The sequence below is a fragment of the Ailuropoda melanoleuca genome, chromosome 3 (assembly GCF_002007445.2).
Source record: "Ailuropoda melanoleuca isolate Jingjing chromosome 3, ASM200744v2, whole genome shotgun sequence".
In the NCBI taxonomy this organism is placed as follows: domain Eukaryota; kingdom Metazoa; phylum Chordata; class Mammalia; order Carnivora; family Ursidae; genus Ailuropoda; species Ailuropoda melanoleuca.
Window position 1 is genome coordinate 27,093,417 of NC_048220.1, and position 16,077 is coordinate 27,109,493.

The following is a 16,077-nucleotide window of genomic DNA, read 5'->3' on the forward strand; positions in this document are numbered from 1 at the left end:
CCCAATGTTCATAGCAACATTGTCCACAATAGCTAAATCGTGGAAGGAGCCGAGATGCCCTTCCACAGATGACTGGATTAAGAAGCTGTGGGCCATATACAATGGAATATTACTCAGCTATCAGAAAGAATGAATTCTCAACATTTGCTGCAACATGGACGGCCCTGGAGGAGATAATGCTAAGCGAAATAAGTCAAGCAGAGAAAGACAATTATCATATGATTTCTCTCATCTGTGGAACATAAGAACTAGGAAGATCGGTAGGGGAAAGAAAGGGATAAAGAAAGGGGGGGTAATCAGAAGGGGGAATGAAGCATGAGAGACTATGGACTCTGAGAAAAAAACTGAGGGCCTCGGTGGGGGGGGAATGGGATAGACTGGTGATGGGTAGTAAGGAGGGCACGTATTGCATGGTGCACTGGGTGTTATACGCAACTAATGAAGCATTGAACTTTACATCGGGATCCGGGGATGTACTGTATGGTGACTAACATAATATAATAAAAAATCATTAAAAAAAAACCTACTTTTGGGGGCACCTGGGTGGCTCAGTTGGTTAAGCGTCTGCCTTCAGCTCAGGTCATGATCTTGGGGTCCTGGGATCGAGCCCCACATCGGGCTCCCTGCTCAGCAATGAGTCTGCTTTTCCCTCTCTCAAATAAATAAATAAAATCTTTTTTTTTAAACTACTTTTGAGTAGTTCTCTTACAAAGAAAAAAAACACTAATTCTCATTCTTCATAATGTTTTAAGTTACAGTGTATTAAATAAATATTAATTGTACTTTTTTTTTCATTTCCCTGGACATTTATAATTAGTAGTAAGGGAGCTTTTAACATTTGCCAAAAAATGTTAACGGTCACAGGATAATCATAATTTTCCCATTGGCTAAGATTACTTTGCAGTGTTACAGCTTGCATGGTTATTTTTATGGACCTGTGCTACTGTGCAAATTGAGGATTACCTGTATTATCTCTGTTTTATAGTTATAGAAATTGAGAACTGTTTAGTGGTGAAGCTACAGTTTCTGTGTGACTTCTAATTTTATGATCCTGTTCTTTGCCATTATACTACTGCCCATCTATACAAACACACATGTATACACGGAAAAAAAGTTCTTTAATAGACCCTTGACTTCTGGTTGCAGAACAGATTCTTGAAAGAGCAGTCTCGTTCTGTTACCCTTGAAATCTGCCTTCTGCACCTCCCACAAAGTTGCTCCGCCAGTTACGGTTGCTTCCTTGGCTTTGCAGGATCATTTTAGTGTGTATCTGTCCTAGGTCCTTTGAGTTGGTGTTCCCTCTGCCTGGAATGATTTCTTAAGATAGCCAGATTGTTCCTGTGCTTCCTTTTCTAAGACTCTCCTTAAGTGGTGCCATTTCATTGAGGCCTGCCTTGATTCCCCTGTTTTAAATTATATATTACATCTCCACTCTCCTTGTCCTTTCTGTCACTGCCTTTCACAAGTATTTCTGCTTCACCAACTATATAATTGACTTGATTATGTTTATCATTTTCTCCTCCTGTTCACAATATAAGCTCTTTGGAGGCAGGGATTTTTTTTCTCGTTAATTTATTATCTTTTAAAGGATTTTATCTTATTTATTTTAGAGAGAGAAGGATAATGTGCGCATCCAAGGGGGAGGAGCAGAGGGAGAGGGACAAGCAGACTCTGGGCTGAGCGCAGAGCTCCATGTGGGGCTCAGTGCAGGGCTCAGTCTCATGACCCTGTGATCATGACGTGAGCCAAAGTCAAGAGTCGGACACTCAACTCACCGAGCCAGCCAGGCACCTCTGGTTAGTTAATTTCTATCCTAAGTGATTAGAATGGTGCCTGGCTCCTAGAAGGTGTTCAGGAAACATTTGTTACAAGAAGGCATTAATGCTCTGAAAGGTGGTTGTTGAACAGATGGATGCTCATGAAGCACAATGAAGACCCATTTCTCTGTCTTCTTATCTAGTTTTACTTAATAATTTCTGCCAACCCTGTATTGTTTCCTCGTACAAGATAACAAATGAGACATATTAGATATCTTACCTTAGTTGTCCCTCACAGCAAAGCATTGTCCGTACTTTGGAGAAGAGAAAACAGGCTATGGAGTCCAGTCACATAGGTGGAAAGCCAAAACTTAGGCTTATCTCCAACTCCAAAGCCTGTGCTCTTTCAGGTCACTGCATTTGATATTCTTTATCTCTTTATTTATTGGGCCATAATTCACATTCCATAATATTCACTCTTTTAAAGTGTACAGTTCAGTGGTTTTTAGTATGTTTACAAGGTTGTGCAGCCATCACCACTATGTAATTCCAGAACATTTTCATTACTCCAGAAAGAAACCCCATACCTATTAGCAGTTAGTCCTCACTCTTTCTTTTCTGCCCCACCTGTTGGCATCCCCTAATCTGGCTTCTGTCTCTGGATTTACTTATTGTGGACATGTACACATAAATGGAATAATACAATATGTGGCCTTTTGTGACTGGCTTCTTTCACGTAGCATATGCTTAGAAAATTCATTCATGTAGCATGTATCAGTACTTCATTCCTTTTTATGGTTAAATATCTCATTGTACGGATATATCACATTTTCTTATTTTTTTTTAAAGATTTTATTTATTTGAGAGGGAGAAAATGAGTAGGGTGGAGAGAGAGAAGCAGACTCCCCGCTGAGCAGGGAGCCCAATGTGGGACTTGATCCCAGGACCCCGGGATCATGAGCTGAGATGAAGGCAGCTGCTTAACTGAGTCATCCAGGCACCCTGTACCCCATTTTTTAATCCATCCATTAGTAGATGGATGGATGTTTTGCTTGTTTCACATTTCAGCTATTATGAGTAGTGCTGCTGTGAACATTTATGTATAAGTTTTTGTATGGACAATTGTTTTCAGTTGTTTTAGGAATATACCTAGAAATAGAATTGCTGGATCATATAGTAACTCTACATTTAACCTTTTCAGGGACTGCTAGACTGTTTTCCAAAGTCACTGAATCATTTTACATTCCCACCAATGGAGTGTGACAGTGCCAGTTTCTTCACATTCGTTACCAGCATTTATTATTATCTTTTTGATTTTATCCATCCTGGTAGATAAAAAGTGATACTGTGATTTTGTTATGCATTGGCTTTATGGCTAAATAGGCTGAGCATCTTATATGCTTATTAGCTGTTTATCTTCTTTGGAGAGCTGTCTGAGTAATGCCTTTCTTTGCCTATTTTATTAAATTGGATTGTCTTTTTATTTAGTTATAAGAGTTTTTTTTATAGTGTGTCTGCCAGATCCTTATTACCTAAATGGTTTTCAGAAATTTTCTCCTGTTCTCTTGGTCTTTTTACTTTCTTGATAGTGTCCTTTGAAGCACAAAAATTTCAAATTTTGATGATGCCATTTTATCTTTTTTCTTCTGCTCTTTGTCCTTTTGGTGTCATAGCTTAGGTGTCATTGCCTAATCAGAGGCCATAAAGACGTATATTAACGTTTTCTTCTAAGTGTTAATAATTGGAGCTCTTAAATTTAGGTTTAGATCTGTCCTGAATGTGTATAGTGTGAGGTAGTGGTCCAAGTTCATTCTTTTGCATGTGAATATCCATTGTCCTAGTACTATTTGTTTGAAAGACAGTTTTTTTCCTGTTGAATGGTCTTGACAGCCTTGTTGAAAATTAATTGACTATATTTCTGAATTCTGGATTCTTTTCTGTTAGTCTGTATGTATGCATTTGATCCCCCCCCCCACCTTGGTTCTCTTTGTTTCTCTTGTCCAGTAGTCTTCATCCCCTTCCCCTAATTCCACAGTCTCAGGAGCCACCTTTTTTTTTTCTTTTCTTTTCTTTTTAAAATCTTCATACAGTGGTCTTGCCCTTTTCTCCGTCTTACTACAACCCTAGCTTGAAACCTTTAAATCACCTTTGGTGCTTTCTTTTTCCTCAAGTCTTTATAATCAAAGGTTACTATATCATTTGACCCCTGTCTTTCTAATCTATTACTATTCTTTCCTGGGCTGTCATGTGGCTTTCTGACTCATCTGTGTGGTCAGGTTTATTTTTATTTTATTTTATTTATTTTATTTTATTTATTTATTTTTTTTTAAGATTTCATTTACTTATCTCAAAGCTATCACAAGCCAGGGGGAGGGGTGGAGGGAGAAGCAGACTCCCCACTGAGCAGGGAGCCCAATGTGGGACTTGATCTCAGAACCCTGGGATCATGACCTGAGCAGAAGGCAGACCAACTGAGCCACCCACGCGCCTGGTCAGGTTTATTTTATGTGCTTCTCTTCGGTTAATCCTATGTATGTATGACTTTGACTTTCTTCGCGGCGTTAGGTCAGGAATTCTTTGTACTCTGTCCATGGCTTTTCCATCCCCACCTTCTGCTCTTTCTGTACAGGTCCTTCACTTCCCAGTTAGACTGGAGGACTCCGCCTCCAATATGCCTTCTTATTGTGTATCTCAACTTGATAGAACCACTTCTAACAGCATAAACATTGGCATTACAAATCCTGGCTCTCCCATTTACTATCAGGTAACTGTGATTAAGTTAGTTAACCGTTCTAAGCTTTAGTTGCCTCATTTGTAAAGAAGAGCCACTACCACCCACTTTCTAGGTGATTCATAGGATTAAATATGTAGAGTGCCTTAGAGTGGACATTTAATAAATGTTGGATATTATTGTGTTAATGTTCCTTTTGCTTGAGATGCTAATTCCCTTAATTCTAATGCCAAAAATTCTTCCCGTCCTTTGAGAGTAGAGTCCCTTTCAGAGTACTGTGTTTCCCATAAAACTGTTGCTGGCATTTCACGTCTTCTTCAGACCGGTTGTTAGTGCTTTCTCCTTTGAAACTCTATGTACTTTTGTGTCTTTCGTACAGCTTGTGTCTTAAAATGCCACATAACTTCTTTGTGATCACATTCCTCTTTTTCTGGGTTATAAACCACTTGAAAGCAGAGAGTCTTGTTCAGCTTTGTATCCCTAGCAGTGGATTGGTTTTAGTGTGTAGTAAGCTCTCAATGTATAGCTGAAATTCTTTTTATTGTATAAGGCCAGTATGTCTTATTTAGTATTAATGTTGTTTAAGGTACGTATCTTTTTCTACAAGGCTTTTGAGACAACTTCTTCACGAGTAAATAGCTTTTCCTACCATCTTCCCATAGCACCCTGTCCACAGGGCTGTTATAATTCTGATTGCATTGTAATACTCCCTGATTTGTGAGCCCTTTGAGTCCAGGCACTTTGTCTTAATCAGCCTATAATTGTTTACTTGTCTGTCTTCCGTCCTCTTTAGACTTCTGTGAGGACATGGGCTGTTCCCTGTGTGCTCTGTCACCGACATGTAATTCAGATTTTGATATATAGTGGGTGCTCAAATATTTGTTGAATAAATAGATGAATGAATGAGCTCAGTAAATATCATATAAAACATTTTTAATATTATGTGTCCATATAATCACTGCTATATATCTTTATCTTTCTATGTCTGTACCTTAGGTCTAGGAAATTTTTTTAATTATGAAATTCTTCATTGTGAGTTATATCTGACCTTACATATGCAGAGCTTGTCTTTACTCTTAATACTGTGGGGTGCTTCTGAGCCCAGTTAATATATGAATCTGAGACTGAATTTAACTTTTCCCCCCTAAGCTCATATGCTGTAGCTAAATTTGATAGGAGTAATTTGTTAGGACACTTCAGAAGTCACTAGGCTTCTTGAGAATGTACTTTTTTGTATTCGTGGAAGAGCTTGAGTGAATGGCTTTTTAGGCTTGGAGTGGACACATTCAGCCAAGGGAGGGAGTAATTGCTTTTCCAGGAATCCAAAGGCAGTCACTATATAGGTACTGTCCATATAACTGGTGGAACAGACACAGCCCTATCCCTCCATCTTCTTACAGCTATAAGAAAACAGGAGCAATAGGCACTTGAAATAATAATTAATAAAAATGAATGACAAAAAGTATATTATTTTGCAAGTTTCTACGTTATAAGTAAGTTCTTAGCATTGTTAAATTTAGGATTGTATAATATAACCTCAAATATTCCTAATAACTATACTAAATGTATATGTTTTGGTGCAGTTTTAAAAATTATGGATATAATATCTGTTCATTATAGAAAATGTTTTTATAAGTACAGAATAATGTAAAGAGATTACAACCTAGCATCACTGTTACTTGCCTTTGGATTCCCGTCTTTTCTCTCTCTCTCTCTCTTTTTTTTTAAACACGTTACATATTATCATTTTGTTTTCTTTATGCTTATGGTTTCATCATAAACGTTAACATTTTTTCATGTATATGTTGCATAATAGTCAATTGTAGGATATAACATAATTTACTTAACCTAGATGCTTATTGTTAAGCATTTGAGCTGTTGTCATTGTTTTACTATGAGAAAAATGAAGTCATTGACTCAACTTTGTCTTTTCATATGCCAGTAAGTCTCTTTTGAGGTGGTTAATGAAGTGTGGAGGTCCTACGTGCTGGTTCCTGTATTTCTGTATCATTCTGTGGATGTGAGGGTAGATCACATTAAATCCATTTTTTCTCCCCACTGTAATCCCCCCTCCCTCAGGATGCATGTAATATTCCTTTTGGGAAAGGAGTGTCTTTTTTTTTTTTTTTTTTTAAGATTTTATTTATTTGAGAGAGTGCACCAGGAGGACCAGAAGGAGAGGACGCAGGAGAAGCAGAATCCCCTCTGAGAGGGGGAGGCCCCAAGTGGGGCCTGATCCCAGGACCCTGAGATCATGACCTGAGCTGAAGGCAGAGACTCAACTGACTGAGCCACCCAGGCGTCCCCTGGAAAGAAGTGTTTTTAAGGGTCTTTATATATAGCACCAAATCACTTTCCAGATACTGTGTTTTCACCAGTAGTATATGAGGGTGCTTTTCTTACTGACTGCTGTAAAACAAACAAAAGAAAACAGAACAATAAATATGAGAGCCCTTAAATTAAATTCTGTGCATGAACTATACAAGGTTTGAATTATTATTATTATTTTTTTTAACGTAGACCAGTTATTTGGTTCATTCCTGATGAGTTTGTTTTCTCATGCTGTAAAACAGGTGATTTGATGAAGACTGCTGCGGGAGAGTTTGCAGATGATCCCTGCTCGTCTGTGAAGCGTGGCAACATGGTTCGGGCAGCTCGAGCTTTGCTCTCTGCTGTTACCCGGCTGCTTATTTTGGCTGACATGGCAGATGTCTACAAATTACTTGTTCAGCTGAAAGTTGTAAGTACAGGCCTGTGCCTCTAATTTGTTCCTTCCATCACAGTGAAGCTGCTGCTGGCCATAGTTAATTCAGCACTCCTTAAAGGAGTTTGTTTTGGTTTTGAACTTGGTTTACCTAAGTGCACCAGGAATGTTTTCTTTTAGTTTCCATTTTCTGCTCTTCTCTAAGTGTACCTCAGACTGGCTGTGCTATGAGCCTGTGTAGTCTTGATTTTAATGAAGAACTTGTAGCAAAGGTACTGTTTTGACTCCTTCCCTCTGCAGTAGTGATTAAGCATTTCCTTGTACCAGAGTTCAGAGTTGAGAAACCAAGAGGTATTACATTCTGTCCATTTTGGATAGCAGTCAGTATCACGCTGCCATGTAATAGGTGCTCAAATATTTGAGGGCGATGTAAACTGGAGAGAGAGTTTAGATTGCTATCTGAGTGGCTATTAAAAGGAATAAAATAGTATAGATCTTTTTTACATACCAATTTGTTTTGTTTAAAATTTTTCTTATTTAGTGTTATGTTTTATATAGGTGGAAGAAGGTATCTTGAAACTGAGGAATGCTGGCACTGAACAAGACTTAGGGATACAGTATAAAGCCCTAAAACCTGAAGTGGATAAACTGAACATTATGGCAGCCAAAAGACAACAGGTACAGTCATGATTTAGGGATATATTAAAGTTGCTTATGTTATTATCAGTGGGAAAATCAATTTTACTTAAGTTTTCTGAAGGTACCAGTACCTCCCTCTGCCAGTATAGTTCCATTAAAACATTTAACTTATGAAGTAAGTATCCTTTTAGTATGGTATTGTTAATAAACCTGTGATTAAGGTGCATTCATGTTATGCTCCTGTTTTAATTCTCCTGAAAATTTTACTTTAAATAGCTAGGCAATATGCAGTTGTGTCTGGAGAGGTGATAAGGTCTTTGTTATGTGCCTTCAAGGATTAACTTGAGTTGGTGGTAGAGTTTCATTCAGATTTTTAAAAACCTTAAACCAGTTGAGAATTATTAAAATTACTTGATTATCAGAAACTAACCCCATTCTCCCTTCATATTTGGCCACGTTTTAAAGTATTGCTTGCTAATTAATCATCCTTAGTAGTTTCCATAGTGTTACGGATCTGTGTTGTGTAGCATGTGGATCATTGTTCTTAATTTTGTAGGCTTTGCTAGCCCTTTGGAATTTTGGCACTTAGGGTGCTTTGACTGCAGTGTGTGCTGTAGGGGAGATGTACATGTCATCATCCAGTTTCTTAAAACTTCCATAGTTCTAATCAAGCTTGTGCTTTTTCACAAAGCCCTGAAAAGGTCAATTCTTGTTCCTGTTTGCCGATACCTATATCAGTTAGGATAGTTCATGCTACAGTTCATTGAAAACCCAGCTCCAAAACTGCTTGAATGGTGGGAGATTTATTTTCTAATTAGAAGTCCCAAATCAGGTGTGATTTTGAGGTGGTTAAGATTAAAGGTTTTTCAGTATCCTCAAGGATCCAGGTTTTTGACATTTTCCAGCATTGCTGTGTTCAGTGTGCCTGGCACTGGATGGCTACACAAACTCTAGGCATGATATTTGTACACATCACTATGTCCAGCAAGAAAAAAAGAAACCTGTTTCTTCCATATGTCTTTTATAGCAAATGATCTAAAAGCCCCTAACAGGTTTGCCCTAAATCTGAATTGTGTAACATACCCATTCTTCACTAATCGTTAGTGAGAGGAAAGCAGTTATATGTCTGACTCAGAGTCATGAAGATCTCCCTTCTGCTGAGATTAGGGGAGGTGTCCTTCTTGAGGACAGGGACACCAAACAAGAGCTCTGACAGGCATGAGAAAAATGGAGTCAGTACCGTAAATGTCCGATGTAGGCTATCCTCAGCTTTCGAGTCTTCTTAGTAACTTTCATTTGGTTGTATTATAATAGTATAAAAAGTTTACCCCACAGGATTGAGAAGATTAAATTAAATAATGTATGTAAAGTATTTAATAAGGTTATTGACCATATTTCAAGCTTAGGTTGCGATCAGACTGATCTGCACGTATGAGATCCTGGTTTTACATTTCCATTACTTAATATTACACATGATAATGTAGCTAGATTTGATATGTTGCCTAAGTTATTTAGTTCTTGTAGGCTCAGTGTGCAAACACCCCGTGTTGGCTTATGTCTCCATCCACATAAATCACAAGTAAGTTTTTTTCTTTTTGCTGGGCCTGATTGGTTCTAAGAATTTGTTTAATAGTATGATAATTCTGTATATATGGCATGCTGGCCCAACTAGGTTCACAGTTTATTTTGCTTAATGTTTTTGATCTAAAATCTCATTTGAATACATGAAATAAATGTTAATTATATTTAAAAAATAAAGTTTGGTTAGTAGTCTCACTGTCTTAAAACCTAGTCTGATCTTGGTTTATGAAGACTTACTATTTGAGGAAATTAAGAACATTTAGACTGACATTATATTGGCTATCTTTGCAAAATGGTAGAGTAAGTAAATTCATGATGTTCTTGAGATAGAACATAGTGATAGACCAGACTTTTATATGCATTTGGAAAAACTTACTCAGGGGCACCTGGGTGGCTCAGTCATTAAGCTCCTGCCTTCATCTCAGGGTGTGATCCCGGCGTTCTGGGATGGAGCCCCACATCAGGCTTCTCCGCTGGAAGCCTGCTTCTTCCTCTCCCACTCCCCCTGCTTGTGTTCCCTCTCTCACTGGCTGTCTCTATCTCTGTCAAATAAATAAATAAAATCTTTACCAAAAAAAAAAGAAAAACTTACTCAAAAGCAATGCTTGCCTGACTTTTTAATTCTGTGTGCCATGAATACATGAAGAGTTCTTGAGTGTAATCCCTGATGTACTTAAAAACAAAACAAAACCTAGTAAATTTCAAATATTTCTGAAATAAGATATAATTAAAATCTTGAAGTTATTAGTTGCTGGACAGGCTTATATTTGCCCCTCCATATCTTGTTTTCACCCTTGTTTATCTTGTTCTCTGCCCCAGGAACCTGACCTGTCTGGACTGTATTCAGGGCTCCTTTGTCCTCTAGGTCCTGGTTGGGTTTGGCCAGTGGGAGCATCAGTAGGAGATCAGAGGACATAGAAGGGTGAGGGTGGGGATTTATTCCCCTGACACCCACCCTGCTTGTTGATCTGGGTGGCTAAAAGTCATAGCCCCTGTCGGGTGGTATTCTCCACACACCTTGCTCCCTGGTTTCTGGTAACTGCTGCCTCTCTATCTCTTCAGGCCTAAGTGCTCTATCAGCCTTGTGGTTTCCCTGTACTTTCCCCATACCTTTTTAGCATATTCCTTGAACCATGTTTGAGTTACTGAGTTTAATTTTGTTTTCTGTTGGTGTCTTAATTGATGCATGTTCCCATTTTAAGGTTTGTCTTGGGTTTGTAGTATATCCTGGTTGTATAGTTTTCCTTGGGCCTAATTCTTTTTTTTTTTTTTTTTTTTTTTTTAAAGATTTATTTANTTGACAGAGAGACAGCCAGCGAGGGAGGGAACACAAGCAGGGGGAGTGGGAGAGGAAGAAGCAGGCTCATAGCGGAGGAGCCCGATGTGGGGCTCGATCCCAGAACGCCGGGATCACGCCCTGAGCCGAAGGCAGACGCTTAACGACTGCGCTACCCAGGCGCCCCTGGGCCTAATTCTAAGCCTTTAGCCTTAGCCTTCTGCAGTAGAATCCATTGAGAGGCCTACTGTGGGCTCCTTTGTGCCTCCAGACCATAAAGTAGTCTTTTGTAGGACATGGGTCTTGGTGTGTATTCCTATAAACTGGTGCTTTCCTTGGGAATTAAACTGCTACTCATTTTACCCTAAGGTCCCAGCCTGGTGGAAACTTCATTCTTCCTTTTGGAATTGCCCATTGGTCTCCTTCAGTAACTGGTAACATTTTTTCATAGTGTGTGTTTTCTGGCAGAATTCCTGTACTGCTGTATGCTTAGCCCCCTAGACTGTTTTCACCTTTAACTTTTTCTTCTTTCCACAGGCATGGTATATAATAATTTACCTTCTCATTCAGCCTCTTATCTTTGCAGACAGCCCCTAGTACAGAAAAGGGGTATTTCCTCAAGAGCAGTATTTGGGTATGATGTATATACTGGCTTCTTTAGCCTCCCTTGTGTCATTTAAGCAGCAACCACCCATTGAGGAAATGCTAAACCTCATAAGGTCTGCAGGCTCTTTGGAATTTATCTGTTTCTTCTTAAGGTTTTTCTAGGGCATGGTGTGGTGGGGGTGGCAAGGATGTTGCTGAAAATAATAATGAATAACTCTAAAAAGGTGTTTTCTGTGTGCTAAATACTGTTATAAAGCTTTTGTGAATACAGACTCATTTAATCTTCACAAAATAGTATAAGGTAGATACTATAATTGATCAGATACTCATTTTTTTAGATGAAAGAATTGTAGCACAGGGAGAGGTTAAATAATTTGGCAAGGTCATTCATCTAGTCAGGTGGAGCCAGGTTTTAAACCCAGGCCCCAGGGGCAGGGATTTTTTCTGTTTAAATTGCTGTTATAATCCATGGTGCCTAGAACGTTGCCCGGATGTGGTAGTGTTCACTAAATATTTAAGGAACAAGTGAATAAGCCACTTTGCTATATTGCAGATCCATCTGGGAATGGGATTCTAAGTTTGGTCTCGATCTTTTATTTTCTTGGGCTGGAGTATAATTTGCTCACTATAAGTGTTGAATTTCCATTAGGCCACAGGCTCTGTCTTCTTTGACGGTAAGGGTAAAATAGATGGCGGAGGTAAGGATGAGCTGGCACCGACCCCGGTTCCTATAAGGAGGGCTGCCTGTGCCTCCTATGGGCAACTCTGTCTCTTCAGTCTGCTAGAGATGGAGACTTTGTTTACAACCCACCCACCCAGGTACATAGAGCTTGTTGAGATATTTGCTAAAAACGTGATGAACTCTTTAATGATTTTTAAAAATTTTTTCTTTTTTCTTTTTTAAAAGATTTTATTTATGTGTCAGAGAGAGGGAGCGGGAGAGCGTGCACAAGCAGGGTGAGCAGCAGGCAGAGGGAGAAGCAGGCTCCCAGGGAGCCTGATGTGGGACTCAGTCCCAGGACCCTGGGATCAACCTGAGCTAGAGGCAGACGTTTACCCGACTGAGCTATGCAGGCATCCCTCATGATTTCTTTTTTGAAAACCTGAACAGACACAGTGGAAGTGGATAGTAATGTGTTTTAAGTGTAAATAATCTGGACCTGCTGGGTTTGCCTATGGACCTAATTTTTTTTTTCTTTTTAACATTGATTTATTTATTTGAGAGAGAGCATGATGAGCAGGAGGGGCAGAGTGAGAGGGAGAGAGAATCTCAAGCGGACTCCATGCTGAGCCTGCAGCCTCACACAGGGCTTGATCTCACAACCTTGAGATCATGACCTGAGCTGAAACCAAGAGTCAGTTGCTCAACTGACTATGCCACCAGGTGCCCCTGGACCTTTTCTTTAAATATATGTGTTTGAATCCAAGAGAAGATATTTGATCACATGGCTACGATTTTATATTTTTAAGAGGGAAATGAGAGGAAACTTTTTTTACTTGACTTTCTAGGTCTTGGGTAGAGAGAGTGCTATGGATTACTTAGAAGTTAGCTTTTATTTCTTGGTCACTGCATCTGATGGTTAGTTCAAATTATGTTGAAAGCAGTCATTTCTTCTTCATGTTCCTCAGTCTGCTTAAAACACAATTGGATTGATACATTTTGGGAATCATGAAGGCTAAGGTGGATTAAGGGACTCTCATTTCATAAGTAATCTGTTAAATTCCTCAGTGGCTCATTTTCTCACCAATCCAGATTACTTATCACCACTACATATTTGGAAAATAATACTTAGGATTATTATTCTTCTGATAGTAAATCAAATGCTGCCTTGTGACAGTGCCCATTTTCCTATCTTTACTTAACAAAATCTGATTTCTTTGTGTTATGGCAGACATAGTTCTCAAGAGAGAAAGCACAACACTTTAGCAGTTAGGACAAATGATGACATTGTGTTGTCATTTTCATCATAGGTTGAAATATATCACCCATACTTGATAAATAGGAGTCTGTCAGACATAAATTTTGGTGAGGTCAAGACATGTAGAAAATGACACACACATCGTGTGTACCAGCTGCTTAAGCATAATGGGTAGCCTTTGCCCCCTGTCATAGCTTGAGTCTTGAGATGATCATCAATTCTCCAAATCCATGAGGTCCTGTTTTTAGTGTAGTCTGTAGAAAGGTAAACGTTCTTATACCAAGCCAGGCAGTGACTTTAGGAAAGTCAAGTGTTGAATAGTAATTATGGCACCTGTTAGCCTGAGGTAACCAGAAGTTTCCTTGGTAACCTTTATAAGAGACTGTACTGATCTAGGTTATAGATACTTAGGGAAGAATCCTAAAGCTAATTGCAAAGCATTTTATAAAACAGAGGACAATATAAATACTTAGAGCCAAATGCCTCCCTAGAAGACTCTTAAGTCCCTGAGGTGGTAGTGGAGAGCAAGACATTTAGAAAATGCCACACAGAACACACGCACCATCTGTTTAAACGTAATGGTTAGCCTTAGCCCTCTGTCATAGCTTGAGTCTGGAAATGATCACTGATTCTCTAAATCCACAGGGTCCTGTTTCTGAATATTTAGTCTAATGTACTGTGCTACGGGGCATTTGGAGTGCTGTGAGCTATTACTTGCAAATTCAGATTCCAGATGAGAAAAGAATTCTAGGAGGAAAAGTAAGCTGTCATATTATACAAGGTTTGAATGAAGATGCAAACCTAAAATATATAGTGAGATGAAGTATCAGAAAAAAAGCAGCCAGTTAGGTGTCTCTAATGCTTAATTAGGAACTTGTCTAGAAAGATGAGCCATTAAATGGCTAAGTCAGACTTCAAATTGAGTTATTGACTTTGGCCTTTCTTAATTTTCTCTTACTGTTTACACATGTAATACTGTTTTTTAAGACGTTTAAATTTGTACTGTAGGATTTAGTTGGTGCAATTAACATTGAAATTCTATGTTCACACATAAAATAGAGCAGATCTGGTGGTCAGTTAGGATTATCACTTCTATTTTTCTTTGGTGGTAATCCACATTTACTAAAGACTTAAGTGTGTCCCCCACCTCCAACCAAGCACTTGCAGTAACAGTGGGATACCAGAAATATCCTCTTCCCATCTTGCTTATTTGTCACTTACTTAGTATCACTTATTTGGCGTTTAGTGCATCCATTCAGCCTACCAAGTGGATGTCGGTATTGGAAATCATGCCAGGAACCTCAAATTTTTAAAACTTTGGATTGTAATTACGGGGTAGGGGAAATTGAGAAAGGACAGTTTCACTTAAGGCCACATGTATATAGAGTATTACAGTGAAATAAAAACCTTTTGGATAAAAGTCATGGAGCACCTGAGCCTCAGCTTTATGTATTAATGACCTATGTCCCAAGACCATCTTTGGGATGGGGGAGTGGAGGGAAGGTGGGGGGCAGAATTGTATACTTAAGAGATAGAATAGCCTGCTACATTCTCACTTGGTTGGTCAGTTCATGTACACCTGTGGTATCCTATCCCAAATTTCGCAAAACTCTTATAATGAACTTTTATAACTTAATAAAAAAGAAATACTCAGGCTAAATCTTACTCTGTTTAAATGTGTCTGAATGATTTTTCTAATTTGGTTGGAGTAAGTACATACATCTTTATATAGTTGTAAAGAAGATGCTAGTCAGTTTTATGTTTTGTTTTTTAGTTAGTGCTCTGTTAGGTGCTTTACATGGATTATCCCATTTGATCCTCAGGACAGTTAGAAAGAGAAATATATTGCTCCTATTTTATAGAAGGTGAAACTGAGAATGGGGATTTTATTTTATTTTATTTTTTTTTTTAGAGATTTTTATTTTTAAGTAACCTCTACATCCACCATGGGGCTCAAACTTAAAACCCAGAGGTCAAAAGTCGCATGCTCTACACTGAGCCAGCCAGATGCCTTGAGTACAGGAATTTTAAATAAGATCACAATAGCCAGGAAAAAGTAGAGCTGGCGATTCAAACCCAGGTCTGTGTGGTTTGAAAATGTTTGAACTTTTAACTACTAACCCATGCTGCCTCCTTTGTTACAAAGCCAGACTGTTCATGAAACTATTGTGTCTAATTAGTAGAATTTCTCACTTTTCAGCATTTACTGACAACTTTTTTTATGACTAGAACCCATATAAAGACTGTTCCAATTTCTTGTTTTACAGGAACTGAAAGATGTGGGTCATCGCGATCAGATGGCTGCAGCCAGAGGAATCCTGCAGAAAAACGTTCCAATCCTCTATACTGCATCCCAGGCATGCCTGCAGCACCCTGATGTTGCAGCCTACAAGGCTAACAGAGACCTGATATATAAGCAGTTGCAGCAGGCGGTCACAGGCATTTCCAATGCAGCCCAAGCCACCGCATCAGATGATGCTTCCCAGCACCAGGGTGGAGGAGGAGGAGAACTGGCATATGCACTCAATAATTTCGATGTAAGTTATACTTGGGAGGCAACTTCAGGTTCTTGACCATCTGCCCAAAGTTAAGAGGTTTCTAGGGAAATGTGATCATGGTTTCTGACGAAAGTTCATTTTCTACTTAGATTTCCAATCTATGTCAAAAGAAATTTTAGAAATCATCAGTCTACTTGATCTTGACTTGGCCTACAAATTTTTTCTTTCTCTTTTTCTTTTCCTTTCTTTTCTTTTCTGTTAAACTCCTGAATTCTTTTATAAAACTTATGTTTCCTATGGGATCATTATCTGTTGAGGATATTAGTTTGGTTCATTTCACCCAGGATTTTAACCTTTCAGCAGATG

General features: G+C 38.7%; 1 protein-coding gene across 1 annotated transcript in view; it reads left to right on the forward strand.

The window, feature by feature from the left end:
• Positions 1-16,077, forward strand: part of CTNNA1 (catenin alpha 1) — a 176,097-nt gene that overhangs the window by 48,892 nt on the left and 111,128 nt on the right. The window contains exons 4-6 of the mRNA XM_034656084.1: positions 7,062-7,228; positions 7,751-7,870; positions 15,481-15,750. Of these exons, the coding sequence (XP_034511975.1) occupies positions 7,062-7,228; positions 7,751-7,870; positions 15,481-15,750 (557 nt within the window). The remainder of the gene's footprint in view (positions 1-7,061; positions 7,229-7,750; positions 7,871-15,480; positions 15,751-16,077) is intronic.